The 20450-nt window shown below is 37.7% G+C and overlaps 2 protein-coding genes across 3 annotated transcripts in view; one reads left to right on the top strand and one right to left on the bottom strand.

The window, feature by feature from the left end:
* DOCK5 (dedicator of cytokinesis 5) overlaps positions 1–18371 on the top strand; it is a 274051-nt gene extending 255680 nt beyond the window's left edge. The window contains exon 53 of the transcript XR_007515000.1: positions 18357–18371. The gene's annotated coding sequence lies outside the window, so the exon portion shown is untranslated. The remainder of the gene's footprint in view (positions 1–18356) is intronic.
* Positions 1–20450, bottom strand: part of KCTD9 (potassium channel tetramerization domain containing 9) — a 30132-nt gene that overhangs the window by 7582 nt on the left and 2100 nt on the right. Inside the window, exons 2-9 of one of the 2 annotated variants that reach the window (XM_049866958.1) lie at positions 14425–14546; positions 12569–12612; positions 6721–6817; positions 6038–6096; positions 5710–5838; positions 1997–2064; positions 1814–1909; positions 805–954 (exon numbers count right to left, since the gene is read on the bottom strand). In XM_049866958.1, coding sequence (XP_049722915.1) covers positions 805–954; positions 1814–1909; positions 1997–2064; positions 5710–5838; positions 6038–6096; positions 6721–6817; positions 12569–12612; positions 14425–14546 — 765 coding nt within the window. The remainder of the gene's footprint in view (positions 1–804; positions 955–1813; positions 1910–1996; positions 2065–5709; positions 5839–6037; positions 6097–6720; positions 6818–12568; positions 12613–14424; positions 14547–20450) is intronic. The other variant, XM_049866959.1, reaches the window with a different exon arrangement.

Genomic DNA, 20450 nt, shown 5'->3' with positions numbered 1-20450 from the left:
GAAATAGGCTACAATAAAGAAATTAAAAAATTTATAATAATTCAATAAACATTTAATGAATGACTACCCAAAGCAAGGTACTGTATTAAAACCAAAACCAAACCCACTACCATCGAGTCAATTCTGACTCACAGTAACCCCATCGGACAGAGTAGAACTGCCCCATAGGGTTTCCCAGGAGTGCCTGGCGGATCTGATCTGTCGACCTCTTGGTTAGCAGTCGTAGCACTTAACCACTATGCCACCAGGGTTTCCATATGGTACTGCAGACACTGCTAATTTAAAAGGCATATAGACGTAGGCCTTGGTATTAAGGAGCTTAAAGTTGTTAGAAGTTAGTGGATTTCACTGTTGGTGCGGCCTAGGTCCTCTAGTGCCAAATAACACAGGTAACTGTAACATAAATACATACACACACACATGCATACACACATACACAAACACACAGAGAGAAAGAGGGAGAGGGCCACTGAGATGCTAACTTGCACAGATTGATGCATACCATGTTCTTTTCAAAATATCTTTGCCAAACGCCTCTAGAGTAGTATTTTCCCATTCCAGAAACAAGGTTGAATAGAAGGTTTCAAAGGTCCTTTTCAGCTTTACCCTTATAATTCACTGAAAATAGACATCCTGATAAATAAAATGCAAAACCAATCCATTTCACCTTCAGAGCCTTCAGTTTTATCAACTTAGTAAATCATCTTTTAAAGTAAAAGTTCCAATAAGAGACATAATTCCTGCTCTTAGAGACTGTTCGACAGACTTAAAATCTAGTTTTCTCTTTTAACCAAAAATTCTTACATCAAGCACTGATCCAGAGAGATCAGCTCGTTCAAGATTTGCAAAGCAGAGATTAGCATGTGCAAGATTGCAGCGGCTTAAATTGGCCATTTTGAAGTTAATGTATCGAAGGTCCAAACGAGAAAGATCAGCACCACTGAAGTTTAAACCCTAAAATTAAAAACACAAACTGTCACAATATTTAAGCCACCTGTGTGTATTCAATTTAATTACTATAACCAACCATCAAGTTTTTTAGAAGCAATTGGCAGTTCAGTCATTTGGAGTTTATTACAAAACAATCAAATGGAAGTTAGATACATAAAATAAGTATCCTTAACAGGTTCCTCGTAAAAGAAACTATACGTATATTATAATGTAGCCTGCCTATACCTCACTTAAGTGCTGAGTTTCTAAAAAGGGATCTCTGTTGGTCACCTACCTACTAATAAGTGTTACAGTAAAACCAAAAAACCAAACCCAACTCATTGTGACCTTATAGGACAGAGTAGGACTGCTCCATAGGGTTTCCAAGGAGCGGCTGGTAGATTCAAACTGCCAACCTTTTGGTTAATAGCCAAGCTCTTAACCACTGCACCACCAGGGCTCCAGTGTTACGTATATATAAATTATTTTATTAACGCAAAAATTCAAGACAGTTTTATTTAAAAAATGAATATTTTGGTTTTAAAATGTAAAAGTGAAAGTGTCTGCCACTGACTGGCCACACATAGCAACTGTACAAACAATTGAGTTTTTAACTGCCGCAATTTCCACACATTACTCAAAAATTGCTACATGAGGCATAAACAATAAAAAAGGCTGTTGCTTTTCTTTTTTGCTAACTATTTTGGGATTAAATCAATGTTATCACCCATAATTAAATTATTATCTTTCCTGAGAAAGGAAAATAAGGCAATACAAAAACAAAACAAACAAAAAACCCCTACAAAATAAACCCCTAGAAGAATATAAAACATTATTCACAGATTTTCTGATATAAATAACCCATGTAAAAAGTTTTAACTACCTGGCAACGTAATTCTGACTTGGTTGGGGTGGCTAGCAGAAATCGTACAAATTCCTTTCGGGATATTGGTGAATGATCCTCTGGTGGTTGAGAATTCTTAGAAAAGATATTAAGAAATTAGTGGGGCATTGTGGGCAACAGCTACAGCGAGTGCAATACTTGCTAATGTAAAAAGAGCTTTACCTTTATTGCCACTTCAAGGTGCTCAATCAATGAGTCTATACCAAAAAATCTGGCTTCTTCTAACACACCTATCAGAACAAAAACGATTTGACTTTTACAGAAAACTATTCATTTTATTATTTTTAAAATTTTTTATGCTAAGTTCTCATAATGGAACTGAAAATGAACAAGTAGGCCATCAGTCAACACAGAAGAAAAGTACCTCATATTTAGGACACACATGTAGAATATTTTTAAATATGTAAAACAAACAAGCTTTTCTATATAGTTTACATACTGCAAAAGGAAAAAATAGCAGGCTAATGTGTTGGGATGAAAGCCTTCCACATTTCAAAATTATTTCTAGTAATTACTTTAAATAGGGCACAGGCAAGAAATCTTAATATCACATATGGCACAAAATAGTTGGTTTAGTGATATATAATTGTGAATCCAATAAAAATGATTACCAAATCTTAACATTTCACTGACTTTTTAATGGAGCAGATCTGAATAAGTTTGTCACAAATTTCTTTTGCTTGTTGAATCAGAAGATTACAGAAATGAATAAAGTAGGCCAGCTTCCCAACAAATATTAAAAGTATAATTCAGAAACCTTTCTTACAGGAGAATCAATTTTTTAAAAATATTTTTAAATGGTAAAAGGGGTTTCATCTATCATTTCCGTTGCTTAACTTGATTAAAAATAATAACAACAAAAAGGTCTCTACAACCTCTAGGTGATGTGTTAGGTTTACTTCCTCACATCTGGGAATAATTTGGAATCCATTATCTTTCAAGCACAGATCTCAGTCATTCAATTCGCTGAGTCTACATAGTAAAAAATTACTGAAGACCCAGAAACTACGAAAAAATAAGAGACACAGTCCCTTCCTTCAAATGGCCCCAAATTAATAAGGGTAACGAAAATGTAAGGGAAATATAAAATCAGAAATATAAGTCAGATATAGAAAACCACAAGCAGTTACTTGGGAAGAATATTACGTTTTCTGGGACAACCCAAACTTCACCTCCAATATTCCAACTGCAAAACAAAGGTATTCTGATTTAAAGCCTACCACTCAGGTAGGCATTCTGGCATAAGACTTCCAGTCCATACCAGAATGGCTCTATCTCTGGAAGAGGCAGTTCCACTGCGATATCTGTACCTGGTAGAAACCTACCATAAAAGGGGTTCTAGTGGGCCTTACAGTTTGCTGAGATCTTTTGAGTAAATCAGAATCTCTCAGGGAATGTTGTAAGGATTTTTTAAGGTTCAGCTTTGAACCTTAAAACTTCTAAGGATCTTGTAAATAAAAAAGACATTCATGGAGAACAGTTGAGGAATGGAAGTGATAATTTAGTGTATTTTCTATTGGCACCAGTAAGATCTGGCTATGAATCCCAGGTCTGCCACTATCTTTTTATCTTAGAGAAATTACTTAATTCCCCTCTCGACCTAAATTCCTGTATTTGTGAAATGGGCATAGTAATATTTTCCTCACAAAATTATCAGAAGTAGTAAAAGAGATGATACATATATATTATCTGAAATAATGCCTGGCACCTCAACAAATGATTGCTATGATTATTATGAAATTATGTTTTCTGACACTGGAGACCATTCTCTTTTTACTATTAGCACACTGAGGTTCAGAAAGTCATGTCAGGTTCAGGGAAATAAATATTGAAATGAGAGAAAAGTACTTAACAGAAGAATTGTATTGAGGTGGGATTTAGCTGGAAGGTAGGGAATAGATGATTTAAGCCAGAAAAGACGGTTTTGAAGCCGAGAGAAGAGAGGAAAGACACAGTTAAATGGAAAAAAGTAAAAATCATTAAGCAGAGGACAAAATGAAATAAAGAAGGCAAATTAAAAAATATTCACTAAGGAAAGCACAAATTAGGGAGAGCAAGAAATAAGGTCATTTAAGTAAGTGGGAGGAAGATAACTAAATCGGTATGGATTATTTTAAAGCACATAATTACTTGGGGTGACTTGTAGTCAATGTAAAGAGTTTGGATGGAAATTGCACTAATTAAAGCAATGCTTTATAAAATGAACCCAGAAGAGATCTCTGCTTACTGAGCAACTGAATAAACAAGAAAAATGCTGGAGAAACACACAAAAGGAAAAATAAGCAGGGATTCCTAACAGCTCAGGTCGCACAACTCGGCGAGAGTATGGATATGGATTTCTAATGTTATTTTTCTAGGCAGGAAGGATGTGAAACATTAACAATGATACACGGAAAAATTAAAATGGGAAGAATGAAAGCACTAAATGAAGCACGCTCCACCCCATACAGGACATCTAGAAATGAGGTTTAAAAAGTTCTCAGAAGAAGGTGGTCACTAAAAAGTCGCAGAGTGATGCAGGTGCTGAAAAGGATTTGTACATGAAGGGATCACAGGTTATTTCTATAATAATAATTTCTGCACAATGACTACCAAAAAACCCAGGTTATAGAGGGTTTAACACACAATTAATAGAAAGTTAAAAAAAAAAAAAAAAAAAAGAGCAACAAAACTTTAGTTACAAATAGTGATGGAGCTGGCTGAAAGGGTCAAATAATGTTATTTTTTGCAATGGGTAAACTTCAAAGGGAATGTGAAGTTTAATACAGCAACAATAAAAGTTCTTGAGTGTTCTGTATTTTACTACAGAGATTCTAAACTAGCACCCCTCAGGCTAATTCTGATGTGTTTGGCGTGCAGTATCATCAAAATTAGAGTATGTCACTTAAAGTTTTAGATTTACGGCTTTTCTTTAAAAATCAAGGCTCTGCAACTTGAGAGGTTAGATAGGAACCTTAAAGGACAGAGAGTTTACGTTAATAAGAAAGGAACAACTCAGAAAAGGAGGGCGAGAATGGCTGTAAAACTCAGAGAATGTAATCAATGTTACTAAATTGTACACGTAGAAACTGTTGAATTGGTATATGTTTTGCCGTATACATTCTCAAGAACAACAACAAAATAAATAAAATTTAGAAAAAAAAAAAAGGCTCTGGTGCCTTAAGTCCACATTTCCACATGGCAAAACTCTGCCGAAGCTGAGCAGTCATGTGTGTTCCAGATTGCTACACTCCCCACTACTCCTCAAGTACGAATATCAGACCCGAATTCGGTTACTTGGAGGCCAAAAAGCTTTTGAATATGTAACCACTGCTTTACAAGGACTTTCATCTAGATCATCTCGTGAACCTTCATAAAAATCTTGTGAAGTAGGCAGGGATGAGAATATTTTTAATATCCATTTTTCAAAAGGGGCTCAGCAGGATAAAGTGATTTTCATCAAGTTAAACATTTAGTAAGTTGCAGAGTCGATACTCTAATTCAGTCTTGTGATTTAAAAGTATGGTTTCCCCTTTTGAACATTCTACTTCTCAACATAATGGGAAGGTCCATAATTTGAGGCCAAGTCACAGCCACAATTCTATATAAAACAAACAAAATCTTTTAAAGTCCCTTGTGATAGAATGTACATCTATTTAGAATCTAAAATTGAAATTTATGGGTTAGGCACATACCTATATTTGCAAAGATATCTACCTGTGCTTACATCTTATTTCTGTAACTATACATATTCATGTATTTGTGAAAACATTTACTTTAAGAAATGGAAAAGAGATACCTTCACTTCAAGAAAATATACTACACTACTGGGTAAGGGAAAACAAACTAAAAATCCTAAACTGACAAAAAAGTGAGGAATCATATTAAGAACTCACCCAGTAAATTAATGCCATCATTTACAATGAGCTGTCCATGCCTCAAGTAGTTCAAAATGGGTTCAAAGTACTCAGGGCTTCGGTCAATTAAGTAAGCTCCTCTATGATCTTGCTTATTTCTCCAGACATCTGTGTTACCATTAAAATGAACAAAGCCCCCCAATAAACAGAAAACAAAGTTAGAAATTTAAGGAATAAAAATTTTCTAAGTTTCTACTCATATAAAAACTATTAACATTCTTAAAATGTACTGAAGGACAGAAGTTGAAAAAGTCAATACAGACACAAACAGATCATACAAAATACAAAAACTGTGTGCTCTACTCACCTTTGTCTTCAAACATGTGGGCCAGCATACTGTCAGGTTCTTTATTCACTAAAGTGCTCCTAAGAATTCAGGGAAAAAAATGGATTTCTCCATTTGTCTTTATAAAGAAACATATTTAAGTCAAGAGTATACTCGATCCCAGCTGCTCTCTCAAAAAGATGCATGCTATAACCTGGTAGGAGTAATGCTGGGAAACAAAAACGTGCAGTAAGTTGCCATTTATCAAAATCCCTTCTAACTTGGCACTTCCTTTGATTTAAAACTTGTTTTAGCTTCTTTTTATTTAAATACTAATATAATCTTCTAGCAAGCTAGTATTATCAAAATGTTCTTGATCTTCAAAACTAGCATTTTTGTGATCCCTTTAATATAAGCAGTTATTTTCTCTACACACTTCAATATTGTTAATTTTGGCTTGTGGAAGTGTGTATATTACCTGATATCTAAAAAAAAAAGCATGTTCTAAAACAGTAAATGCATGCTTTTCATGCTTCTGCTGGAATGGCTTTTGGACCATTTTCTACTTTTTTCCTTTTAAAAAGTCTTTCTAATAATGGTTTCCCACTATGGTACATGTATGTTTAAGCAGCATTTGAATATCTTTTAAGGAAACTGGCAAATTGAAGGAAAGAACCAACAGTGCCTAGTGTTTCTCTCTTCCACACACACACATGCACACCTACCGTGTAGTTGTAAAGTACCGCCCTCCAACATTTAACGTTAGCCAGTCTGTGTGGGATCCTGTCAGTCCTTCAGGTGGTTTAGAATCTGTCTGAGGATCTAGAATGACATGTAGAAAATAATGAAAATATTAAGACTGGGGACTCTGGGAGGATGGCAATGGCATCATTTTTTAAACTAAATACACACATGAAACCATACCAGAACTACCAGGATAGCAAAACCCAAACCCACAGATAGCATTTAAAACAAACTGGGCGGTAAGGTATTCCCACAAACACCAACAGCTGTAAGAACAGCATCTGTGAAGGGAAAACCAACAGGGCATGTGATGACCCTGAGAACTCCAAAGTAATCCATAGATACTCGCTTCAAAGCTCAGCAACTGTACCTGAAAAGAGCAGCCTGAACCTGGGAGGCATATGCCCACTCCAAAACGGGCGATGCAAGTAGAGTTTGCAGTAAGATCTGAAGGGGCTACAAATGAACTCTCAAAACAAACCAGCCGAATTTCCTTCGAGGACAAAGCCCCATACTAAGGATCAGATGCTGGGAACAGAATCCAAGTTGAACAGGGCAGAGACAATAAAAACCAAAAAATAAAATAAAAAGGAGTCCACATAAAAGTTGAGGAGGTCTAACAAGCAGAATTTCTTAGAAAGTGGGCCCCATTTTTTTTTTTAACACTTCACAGAAACAATAGAAAAGCGAACTCTAAAAAACCAAAACCAAACCCAGTGCCGCCAACTCAGACTCATAGCGACCCTATAGGACAGAGTAGAACCGCCCCAGGGAGTTTGCAAGGAGCGCCTGGCAGATTCGAAGTTTCGAGCTTTTGGTTAGCAGCCGTAGCACTTAACCAGTACGCCACCAGGGTGAGTCCGGAAATTACAAAAAGTTTTCTAAGTCACCTTCTTAAGTTAAAAAAATTAGTTTCATGTACAAAGGGGCAACAGAAAAGGACTGAGATCAAACCCACACAAAATCATTAAAAGATTAAAAAAGAGTAATAAGCAGAATTGCATTCCTATAAACAATGAAAATGTGCCAAAAAGAAATGCCCACAAAATAGATAAAAGCTATAATCTAGTATCCTAAAACATGCAAAAATAAGTAAATGATACAGAATATGAAAGATCAACATGAAACAAAATTCATTAAATGAAGTGAAAGAACTCAGAAGGGAATGAGAAATAAAAAGTTTCAGAAGTGATGACTCATCTAAAAGAAACACAGGAGTGAATAAATAGAACAGATAATGCTTTAAGGGAAATAAAAGACGAAAAAGAAAAAAGTTTCAAAAATCAAAAAGAAATGAAGAGAAAGATTTAACAGAAGGTTTCAAATACATTCATGCACCACATAGCGTCCGTTTGGGCAAGGTCCGACCGCGTATACGTCCACAGTCCCTTAAGGTTATACAAAGCCGGGGGGAGAAGCCTGCGGCCCCACCCCACGCAGAAGCGAGGGAAGGAGAAAGGCTTGCAGTCCTGCGTCGCTTAACATCCATGTTCACGGAAACAGGACGGGGAAATAGTATGTTGTGTGACCGCCATATTATATACACACTCGCCTCCTTCTAGGCCCCTTTCCCCTTGCTGCAGCTGCCTTTGGCAGGGGTCCAGATAGCCGCCCCTCCCTCCTGCAGAGAATGTTACTTTTGTAGAAGACCTGATTGACATCTCTTGGGTAATCGAGTATTGGTTGAACTCAGGTAGAGGAGTTCTGGTGGTACAGTGCTTAAGTGCTCAGCTGCTAACCTAAAATTGTGTGCTTCAAACCTACCAGCCCTCCGTGGGAGAAATGTGGCAGTTTGCTTCCCTAAAGATTTACAGCCTTGGAAACCCTGTGGAGGCAGTTCTACTCTGTCCTGTATGGTTGCTATGAGTTGGAATCGACTTCATGGCAATGTTTTTTTTTTTTTTTTTTTTTGGTGGGGGTTACATTTTTAATAAGGGAAGAACTATTTGTTGCAGGAGAGGAGAGGAAAGGAGCAGGTTCTTCCTCTTCTAGCCAGAGGTAAAAGCCCTCAGCAAAACTCTGAAATAAGTAGTCTGCCTTTGGCATTCTTCACCTGTTTTTCTGTACTGCCTAACAGTGTCTCTCACATCTTTTAGCCATCTGTAACATAAAAATTCCCAGTGGACCACTCACTTCAAAAAAAGGCCTAAAATCCAAAGTGCTTCACACTTTAAAATAACCTACCCTTTTCTCTTAATCAAAATCCATATTTTCTCAGTGTAGTTGATTTTACCCTCCTAGCCTTTCCAACCTAATTAATACAATGCCCCCCCCAAAAATGGCATTTTAAAGAGATGCCTGTCAGCATATTATAATCAGCTGAATGACAATTGTAAAGTAAAAAACAAACTTGCTAGAATACTACTTACATTTCTATTTCTTCTCAAACTTAATGCTTTAAGGTAGAGGGTCCTATGGCAAAACCCTTAAAGGTTAAGACCTGAGCAGGCTTTGCTTTTTTGTATGTTTGCAATGAACCAATTACACCAAGTGCCCATTGCCTGCCAGCCACTCCATTAGGCCAACGGATAAGAGAAGATGCGGAAAGGTTTTTTGCTCAGTTTTAAGGTGGAGACAGACAAAGAAGAGCATGGACTTGCTTCTAACTCAGCTGTGCAATGATCCTGAGAATGAGCCACTCACCAAATACAATTACTGTGATGCTTAAAAAATAATGCTTCAACAGTGATGTATGCAACTAAATAAATCAAACACTTGTTAAATTGGCTTTTTCTTTTGATGCACAATGGTATAAACTTTCTTCTAAATCAAAAGGTAATTTGTGTGTGTGTCTGTCTGATCCTGTTTTACGACTCATTTGATTTGATCACTATGATTGTCAAATAATACTTATGCCAGGCTGCCCCCATGCCGTTTTACAGTTGGTATCAGAAGTTGGATTCTTTGCAATGGCTCCAGACTCATGAAAGCACGGGACTTTGTAAGAGAAAGAACGAAGGGCCTTAGAAAGTGAAAGTTTTGACTCTTGTGTGGTTGCTTTGGTTGTTGTTGCCTGTCACGGCTCAAGGAAAGGTTATGCTGCAGCTGAGGGGAGAAAAGCCCCACCTGGAGTGGTCTGGGTCAAAAGCCAGGCCAGATAAGCAGGATGACTAATGGGGGCTAGGGTGTATTAGTTCCACCCAGCCAGAGGCCCGAGGCCGTATACAAATGTCAAGATAGTTAAGGTGTGGAGAACAGAAGACAAAACTGGAATATTTTAAAAAGAGTTATGTGTTTAATTAAATGTACCATGGAAATACAATGTTTCTCCCAGCCTAGTTTTGTAAAACAGACCTAAATGTATGGTAGAAATGACAATTGGGTGTTATAAATTACAGACAGTGTGTAACTTCACCTTCAGCCAATATTTGATCGGATATGCTTTAAGGGGAACTAGGATTTGCCCGAGGCTGTTGGTTTCAATGCAGCAGCCCTGTGTAGAGTGGGGGCTTAGGTTGAAAACCTGAGCCCCAACCAGATTTGCATTCAAAAAGGCATGTAGCACCACCCAGAAATGCTGAGAGAACAGGAGATTTGCATTTGAAGGAAAAACAAAGTGATTGTTTTGCTTTTTGAATTTGAGCAAGCAGTTTGCTGTTGGATGCACTGAGGCAGGAAGTCAGTGCCCATCACTTGGAACCCCCTTCCAGGACTGTAAGTTAAAGGGAGCCTGTCAACAGGCAGCTTGGTCTGCTCGCTTGTGGTGACCAGCTGGGTCCACTCAATGAGTGGAAGTGGGGAAGTGCAGAAATGAACAGAGCGGCTGAGTTTGGATATGTTCCACTGGCACACTTTGACCTAGGGGCTAGGGATGAGAAAGAGAGGAAGGACTGGCTGGTCAGAAAAAGGGAGTTGTGTGTGGACTTCTGAATTTACGGGTGGAACCTGCTGACCTAGGCCAAGGGGGCTAGGGATTAGAGTGTGTAGGGACTTTCTGAAGTGCCAGGAGGTGTGTGTGAACTCTTGAGCCTAAGGCTGCTACCCACTGTGACCTAGCCTGGATGGCTAGGGATGAGCTGATCAGGACCTGACCAAATTTAGAGAAAGATGTTTGACATCATGAGCTGGTGTAGATTGCTGCAATTTTGATGGATTGCTCTGGACTGGGCTTTGCTTATGGATGCAGATGCTCAAAGTTCCAACGCGAACAGAAGATTCTTCAAGACCAAGGAATATGCTTGATTCCCAAGTACTGGTTTGATAAGAATGGGCAATTTAAACACTGGCTACGTAAAACGGGGGAGATAAAGGCATGAAGTGGCTGCCTTACACACTTTTGTGGGTATGAGTACTCTCAAAATGAGGGGACAAAGGAGTATCCCCACTAAATAGTTTCCTCTCTTCCTGATGGCCTTGGGAGGAGAGAGTAGGGGAAGATGCTGATAGGACTGTATGATTCAGCTGTGAGTGTTGATTGTTAACCTAAAGTCCCTTAAAGGTCTTGCTATGCCGATAACTCCTGAGGCTCAAAGCAAGGGAATAATCCTCTCTCAGTTAAATTTACCAGAGGCCACAAGGGGTGAAGCCCAGACGACTACGGGAGAACCTGACCAGATCAGATGGAAACCCGAAGCAGTCCTGAATGGCTGGGACCTGAGTAGCCTCATCCTTAGGACTTGTTGCCCTACCACAGGACTAATTATTAATGACTGTTTTGGACTACTAAAATGACTGTAAGGGGGAAGTTATCCTCCAAGTATAAAAGAATCATGGCTAGAAAAGCCAGGGGGTGGCCTGCAGTGTAATGGATTACTTTTATGTGGCCTTTCTCACCATGGTCTTGTAACTCCTACCTAAGTAATTGGGCAGGACTGTGTGGCGCAGTAATTGTGGCCCACCAAAGGGATTGGTCAGTTTTGCCACCCTGTTGGGCTCGAAGGAGCTACCCCAGAAGCAGGAAAGAGAAGAATCTCACTGCCACCAAGGAGGAACAGCCAGGAGCCAGCACATCCTTTGGACCTGGGATTCCTGTGCTGAGAAGCTCCCAGAAGGAGAGATAGAGAGCAAGTTGTAACCCTGAAGGTGGCAGAGAAGTGGTGGCAGGAGAGATGTGGCAGCAGGAGATAGTGCAGTGGGCTTCCCGGCTCACAGAAAAAGCTCGGTGTCTTTGGGCAGAGGCCTAGAACCAGGAGAGGCATGCCTGCGAGCATGGCTGGGAAGAGGCTGTCCTGATGGAAGAATTGTATCCTTGAGTGTTCCTGAGCCTAAGCTGTAACCTGTTACTTCCCTAATAAACCCCATAATCGCGAGTATTGTCTGTGAGTTCTGTCGGACATCGCAATGAATTATCGAACTCAGTAGAGAGTGCTATGGGAGGGACAAGTGGTGTCAGAATTGGTAAAAATGGTGGAGAGATGGGGCTTGCCTGGCCCCCACCTCATGGAAGTCAGCCTTGCACTGTTGATCTTGGTTCTCTTTCCCCTTTGTGGTATTGGAGGAGGTCAGACACCGCCCCCATACTGTTTTTACAATCAGCAATATATGCTTAAAAAATGTGATAAAACATTTAGAGAAATTTTGACAACTACTACCAAAGAGCAAATTTCAAACAAGAGAGCTGTACTTTCTAAAATCAAAACTACCCTATCATGTCATATTTAGTATGGACACATCCAGAGCATTTTAAAGGTATGTAAAAGATCAGGTATCCATGCTAAAATAGGATTATATAATTCAAGTAAAAATTTTACTTAAACACACACACCCAACGCAGAATCCGAAGAAGTGTAAAGATCTTTTTAATATTAGGCTTAATAATCCTGTGTAAAATGTTTATCACTTTATCTTTTTATTTGGTAGACAAAATTGGCTTTTAGGTAAATCACTTACCAATAAATGGCTCTCCTTCACACACAAACAAAACATCATCATCCCTGGGGAAATCAAAATTTAAAAAGCCACCATCAAAATCCAGAAATCACATCAATTATCTACTGATTATAATAACTATTTCTTTGAATTATGCAGAAGACAGGTTTTGCTATAAATCTGATTATGTATCCAATTTTCCAGGGCTTCGTTTAACTTTCTGACTTAACTATCTCTGGATTTAAATTCAAATAAGATCATGCACATGTACTTTTGAAAAAAAAGTACTTATTTAAAAATAAAATCTGCAATTGAAGAATTTACTATTATGCTCAAAGGACATGATTAAAGCAACAGCCGGCTCTTCTCTTTTTTTGCTTTAATTTTTTACCCTTAAATGAATTATGGTAGTTCTTCCCCAAATTATTGGGGCTCTGTCCCAAATCCAAAGATGGTGTATGCTTTGGAAATGCAAATTTTTAATTAAATCTAGGAAAAATATAACTGGAAAACTAACTCTGATACAAACACTCCCCTGCTGTACACCTCTTGTATTTACAGCCCAAATAGAAATGATTGGGCATAATGGATAATTCTGAATTATCAGTGTACAGCCCCCTGCCCATCCCACCGTTAGTACAAACATATGAACTGTGAACCACAAACTGTTAACAGGTATACATTTTATAGCTCAGAAGGCTTTAGTTATGATCTATGCTGTAGAAGCTTTTATTTCCTATAAGATATCACAGAAACACACTGAATATGTCTTAGAATCAGGGTCTGTGTCTGTTAAGGAGAAAATTAAGTAGCTGTAGATCATTCAACAATGTGACTCAAATATCCATGGAAACCCAAAGAACCTGGGAGATGGATATTAAAAAAATGAGAAATTCTAATTTATTTGAATTTGAAATATACTCCATAATATTTGCTCACCATGCCAGTTAACTTTTTTAGCTCTGGAAGGAAAATTCGTTTCTACTTTATGAACACAAATCAACTATTAAATTGTATGACTTTGAGTAAGTGACTTAAGTTCCTGAGTGCTTAGTTTCCTCTTTTGTAAAATGTAGAGACTGGAACTGATTTACTTCTAAGGCAGTATATTACATTGAAATATCATTCCAACATGGTTTTAAACAGAGATGAAACTTTGTAGGTTATAATTTGGAGCATCAGTATCTTCAAACCATCAATAAAAGAAAAACATGCTTTGTCAATTAAATGAAATAACTTGAGCAAAGCAATCACAACACAATTGGTGCCTAACCAGTACTTAATTTGTGTTCCCTTCCGCATCTTCTTTGCTCCAAAATTCTATGAACCTTTGAGGATGTGTGAGGTGAATTGGACACTTGTTTTAATGGGATAAGTCAGCCTGGGATAGCAAAAACAAAGAACAAGCACAAACAAAAACACTATTGTAGTGGGTCACTGTGAGTTAACTCTATTTAAAATTCCATCATATTTAGTAAGTTTTCACAAAAGGAGGTACCTGGAATGTTTGCAAATTTAAAAGTATTATTAGGAAATTAATTTAATAATAATCTAGTGGCATATAAGAGACCAATTAGATTTTTAAATTAAAAAATGCAAGTCTTAAATCCATCTCTAGTAACAGAAAGAAATTCCTCACAGACTTTCTGCATAATTCATATATGACTATCGGTATACTGAAATGTACTGACGGTTTTTGATCTGATCAATAGGCCTTAGTCCAAATGATTTAAATTCCATAGAGCAAATTCTAGGCAATCACTTGCCCAAATCCTATATTCTTAACAGTGTTAGACTACTGCTTAAGGGAAACAGCATGGCACCAAGAAGCTGAGGGCATACTGTGAGTTCACAGCTTATAAAAAGGTGATGGTTACCTGATCAAAGCAATATCATCAATCAGTCCACCTTTCCCATTATACACACTGGTGGCTTTTATGCCAAGCTTACTGCTGGCCACAGAAAGCAAATCAGATAACGTTCCATATACAGCAACCACCTGTAAACACACCAAATTTGAACAATGTATATAATAAATTTCATCACTCACAAATCACTAACCATTGCACTGTAAGCCGAACTGAAAATTCAGATCATATAAAAGGAAATCTCAAATTCTTAAGTGTTCCTTTTTCTATGACTCAAATATTTACTTAGTGCCCAATATTGTGAAAATTCAAAACTAGGGACCAAAAGCAATCTACAATCTTAAAGTATGTTAAATAGTGCTCCAGTTCTGAAGAGACCTGGATTTGAATCAAGATTCTGACATTTTCAAGGTTTTGATTGAGATAAATTAGTTAACCCCTTTACGCTTCTGTTGCTTTACCTATAAATGAAAACCACAGTGGCACCTACCTTATATGGTTGTTGAGGAGGAAATGAGTTAATGCATAAGAGCTTAGCAAAGTGCCTGAGATACAGTAAATCCTTACTGAGTTGGCTTTAACTTATTCCTTTATCATAGGAATGGCTTATTTTTAAAATAAGAATGATTTACTGTCACTTATCATTTACTACAATAACTACTATGAGAGGAAATAAGCTCCTACCTCATTTACTTAAGTCTTCAATACTTACTTCTATTCATTATTTTAGAAAAGCCAGATTTCAGCATCTGACATTTTAAATATAGCAAACAAAAAAAAACCCACACCCATTGCCGTTCAATTGATTCTGACTCATAGTGACCCTGTAGAACAGAGTAGGCTGCCCTGTAAGGTTTCCAGGAGCAGCTGGTGGATTCAAACTGCCGACCTCCAGTGGCGAAATTTTAAACCACTGCACAACCAGGGCTCCAAAACAGCAAACAGGTGGGTAATAATGAATCGATCTGTCCTGCTCTGAATCACACACAATCTGACGACATATGTGCAAGATGAATGTAGCTGCTTGCGTAGGGACGTGAGAACCTTGAATTTTGTGCTCTGGTGATAATGGGAACTGCGGGTTCCCAGGTGCTGTGTTGTACAGCTGTACCGTTATCGTTAGGACTCTGAAAGTTATGGACAAAATGTAGGCAAGGAGCTGAACATGAAATATATCATATAAAGGTGCCATGTGAAATGAGGACCAGGGCTGGTCCTTTATTCACCAGTGACTGGAATATAGTAGACATTTTTAGTCAAATAAACAAGGTAAATAACAGGGCTTGGAGGGAGTTGTTTGTTAACATAGGAGTGCGCAAACTTTCAGAGGCAGAGTACTCAGATTCCAATTGTTTTCTCCTGGCAGGATCCAAAAATGAAGGCCAGGGAAGTGCTGTGTCAGTGACAGTAGAGCTGGGGTGTTTGGGGAAGCGTTGAAGGCATGTACAATTTAAAGGGAACCAGATAAATTATAAAACACAATGCAAAGCACTTGGCACAATGTTTTGCACACAGTAGGCATGCCAAAAATGATAAAAGCCTGAATAAAATATGCCCCCCATATTTTCTATCATTTTTCACCTCTGTAATAGAACCTGGAATTTTAAGTTATTTCATAGAAACATTCCTGGGATAAAAGGAAAAGAAATATAGCGCATAGGCCATTACGTACAGCAAGGCTGGTTGTGTTAAGGCAAGGGGTGTGAAAAAAGGAGAGAAAAGTAAGGAACAAAAATGTGAAGGTGAAGGAGGTGGACTAGGTTAGCACAAAGACTTTTACAATCTGCAAAGTGCTATGTGGGGAGGGTAAGAAAGCTCTCCTTTTAACTCTGACATTCTTGTCAGAGTTGTTTTATATTAAGAATTTTCTAAATCTTTCTCCCCTTATTTATCTCTGCTTCTTATATATCATTACATAGTTTTATTTTGCCTGACATTATCTCCTCCTTGTCCTAATAACCTCAACTTTCTCCCCAGCATTTCTTTCCACTCGTCTCGCTCAACTGGCCACAACATAAAATGGTTGCAAGTTTAATGTACCTGTATTATGTTCCTATATTTAATTAAAATATTAGAGTAACAATTTATAAGACTTGTTTTTCAAAAAAATACATTAAATTGTTTTCTATTTCCATATAATTGACTTGATTTTTCTTGTGGGTCAGTGGTCTTCTAATGAAAACAAGGGTCACCTCCCCCCGCCCCATGCTCTAAAAGCTGTGGTGTCCAATTCGGAAGCCGCTAAACCTGTTGCTATTGAGACAATTCCAACTCATGGCGACCCCACACGTTAGAGTAGAATTGCCCCCATAGGGCTTTCTTGGCTGTAATCTTTGCTGAAGCAGATTGCCAGGCCTTTCTTCTGTGGTACCATGGGGTGGGTTCGGAACTGCCAACCTTTAGGTTAGCAGTTGAGTACACTAATTACACATAAAGGAGTCCCTGGGTGACCCAAGTGGTTAAGCACTCAGCTGCTAACGAAAAGCTTGCTGGTTTGAGTCCAACCAGAGGCACCTTGGAAGAAAGGCCTGGAGAATTCTTCTTCTACTTCTGATAGCTCAGCCATTGAAAACCCTACAGAGTATAGTTTTACTCTGACATACATGTGGTCACCATGTTGGAATCAGCAACTAGTACTGGTAGTAAAATTAACTAAATTAAAAATTCAGTTCATCAGTTGTACTAGACATACTTCAAGTGCTCGATTGCCACACTGGCTAGTGTTTACCATATTGGACGGTGCTGATACGGAATATTTCCATCATCACATAAAGTTCTATTAGAGAGCACTGTTCTAAAAAGTGGGATAAAATAAAGAAAAATTCAAGGAAACACCTATTTTAATTCTATTAGACTTGAATATGACATAGCAACCCAGAGAGTCCAACTCGAAACAAGTTGGGATTATCTAGTATAACATTCCCATACCTTAATACCCAGCTTGGTATACATACTAGTGTTCTCAGAAATGTGGTTCCTAGGCCAGCAGCATTAGAATCACCAGGAAATATGTTAGTACTGTAAATCCCTAGATCCACTCCAGACCTACTGAATCTGAAACTCTGGGGATGGGGCCTAGAAGGTGTCTTCTCAAGCCCTCCAGGTAATTCTGATACAAGTTAAAATTTGAGGATCACTGCACTAGAGGCACAGTGGTTAAGAGCTCAGCTTCTGACATAAAGGCTGGCAGTTCGAATCCACCAGCTGCTCCTTGGAAACCCTAAATGGCCTTTCTACTCTGTTTTATAGGGTTGCTATGAATTGCAATCAACTCAACAGCAATGGGTTTTTCTGGCCCTAGAAAAATTACTGCACGTGTGTACCATGATACATATACTCATGGCAGCACAGTTAATTTAAAATATAAAAAAAAAATAACAACCCAATTGTCTGCTGAAAGGACAAAGGATAAATTGTGGTTATATTTTTATAAAATGGACTATTATAAAGCAGTAAAAGTGAATGAACTATCATTATGTGGGATATTATGGACAGAACCTTACAAACATACTAAATGAAAAAAGCAAATCCAAGAAGACTATATACAATACGATAACACTTTTCTAGAGCCCCAAAGCTGGCAAAACGGCAAGTATATAATTCAGCTATAAATACATATGTTGTAGAACTGATTTAAAAGAGAAAAAAAAATGGCAGAGAGAACGACGACATTCATGAAGACAGCTGCCTTTACGGGACAGGCAGGGGACAGGGACGTGGAAGAGCGTACCAAGTTATTAGTAATGTGCTATTTCATGACTTAGCTAACAAATAATTTTCCTTTTAATTTTTAAATATATTAATATTATTTATTATATTCTTTTGTATGTATCGAACACATTAAAAAACATTTAAGCTTAGAGAGTCCTCAAGATTCTTATTAGTGTTTATATTTCATTAGGCAAATGTTTACATTGTTTTTCACCTTTCTTCAAATCTAGATGCTTAATACCAACAACATATATCTGAAATGACTACTATCAAAACCAGAAAACGAAGTATTTTCCAGACTAAGAATGCAAAGACACAGACATCAGTACGGAATTGAGATGTTTCCTGTACCACTATCTGCAGCATCAGGCATGGTGTCTCACATTCAGAAGGCGCTTGGTAAGTGTTGGTTGAATGAATAAAGTATAGAAAAGACCTATGACTTGCACAGCTCATTACCGAGTATTCTGAAGTCAAGGTCTGCCAGAAAACCAGATTATGTTCAAGGTGTACAGAAGCTTTGTTAGTACTGATATCAGGTTACTGAGAAGCTACTCACTACATTCACATGTCTGAGCCCTCATTTCATTTTCCTTAAAACCACCTCTTACAGTTCTGCTCTGTCACACTGGGTTCCTGTTAGTCGAAAATCGACTTGATAGCACCTAATAACAACAGGGAATATTAAAAGGAGAACAATGGGAATTCTGAGGCATACGAAGGAAGGATGAAAGGTGCAAACGTAACTGATTTTTATTGGAGAAGCGTAAAAAATTTTTTTTAATTAAAGGTCCCAATTTTTTAGAACTGTGGCTTTCAAATGTTTCTGACTGTTCACCCCTTTAGTAAAACATTTTTGGTAATGTGCTCAAGTATACTGTACGTACATATATCTATTTATAAACCATATGCCACTGTGAGAAAGAGGTTTCCCTGAATGATATGAGGACTTTTATCAACTTAGACTATGAGCTTGCCAAAAAAATTCTTAAATAGTCATCATTAAATTTAGAGAAGTTCTGCCAAGTACAAGATTGACTTTCAACAACAACAAAAAAAGAATACAAAAAAGACAAAAAGAAAAAATGTGTACTAGCTTGTCTTCACACGCTGGAAGATATTTTTTAAATGTCTTGCTAACTGGGATGACCATATCCTATCATTAGCTAATATTTCAAGAACAATATACACACTTAGCTAGGGGATTTTTGTTAATACCTGAGATTAAATAGGATTTCAAACAGTCTTCTTTAAAATTTGGCATTTTTTGATTACTTTGCATATCTAAAGAAATCCATTTTTTTTTTTATGTCATAGTATGGCTGACAGTTTATACTCGAAGTGTCATCTCCGCCTTTTTTTTTTGGTGCTGTTTACTTTTGATTGCATAATTAATACTATCTTCAATTTGCAATTTCATTGAAAGGAATCTTTTAAAGCCACTTGACTTTTTGGTGAAGGTTAGTTCAGTTGAAACTGGATAATATATATCTTAACCCAGCATCAGTAAACTTCCATACATCACAATATAACAAAAGTAAATCAACAAATAAGGAAGCAGCTATCAACTTTTTCACATGTGAACATCCTGTTCTTTCAGAAGACTTGTGACCAGCTGACACATCCAGTGACTGGAGACGCTGGTGTCTTTCTAGATTAAAAAAATAGTTTTAATATTATTTTATATTTTTAAGTGAAAAATGTAAATAAAAGGTATACTATTTCTTCCTAAACTCCAGCTAATCACCTTTTACATCCTTTGTGGTACATCATCTCACTCCAGAAACCACTATTTCAGAGAACACATACCCCTCTCTTCGACATCAAAACACTCACTAGCTTTATTTAGTTGGTGTACAGGTATCACGGTGAGCATACGATGACTCCTGTAATAATTCCGTGCCTCCTCACCGAGCTTCATGGCCAAGCCTGGCAACCACTCAACAAGCATTATGGAAAGAAAACTTTTTGGAAAAACAGATTATTCTTATGGCCAGGAAACAATAATAGAGGCTAAGTAAATAGAGAGATAATGAAAGTGACACAGATACTCTAACTGGTGGACAGGAAATCAAACTAGCTCTTTGCTTCAGCATGTTCTTAACAAACATTCGTGTCATGATAATACCATCCCTGGCTAAACAGGACATATATATGTGTGTACATATATTTATATGTATGTTTACATGTAGTTGTTGCCGTTGGGTCAATTCTGATTCATAACGACCCCGTGTGTGCAGAGTAGAACTGTTCCACAGGGTTTTCAAGGCTGCGACCTTCTGGAAGTAAATTGCTAGGCCTGCCTTTGAGGCGCCTCTGGGTGA

The sequence above is a fragment of the Elephas maximus genome, chromosome 22, assembly GCF_024166365.1.
Source record: "Elephas maximus indicus isolate mEleMax1 chromosome 22, mEleMax1 primary haplotype, whole genome shotgun sequence".
NCBI lineage: Eukaryota > Metazoa > Chordata > Mammalia > Proboscidea > Elephantidae > Elephas > Elephas maximus.
Note: the sequence above shows the minus strand (reverse complement) of the source record. Positions and strands in the feature narration are given on the sequence as shown.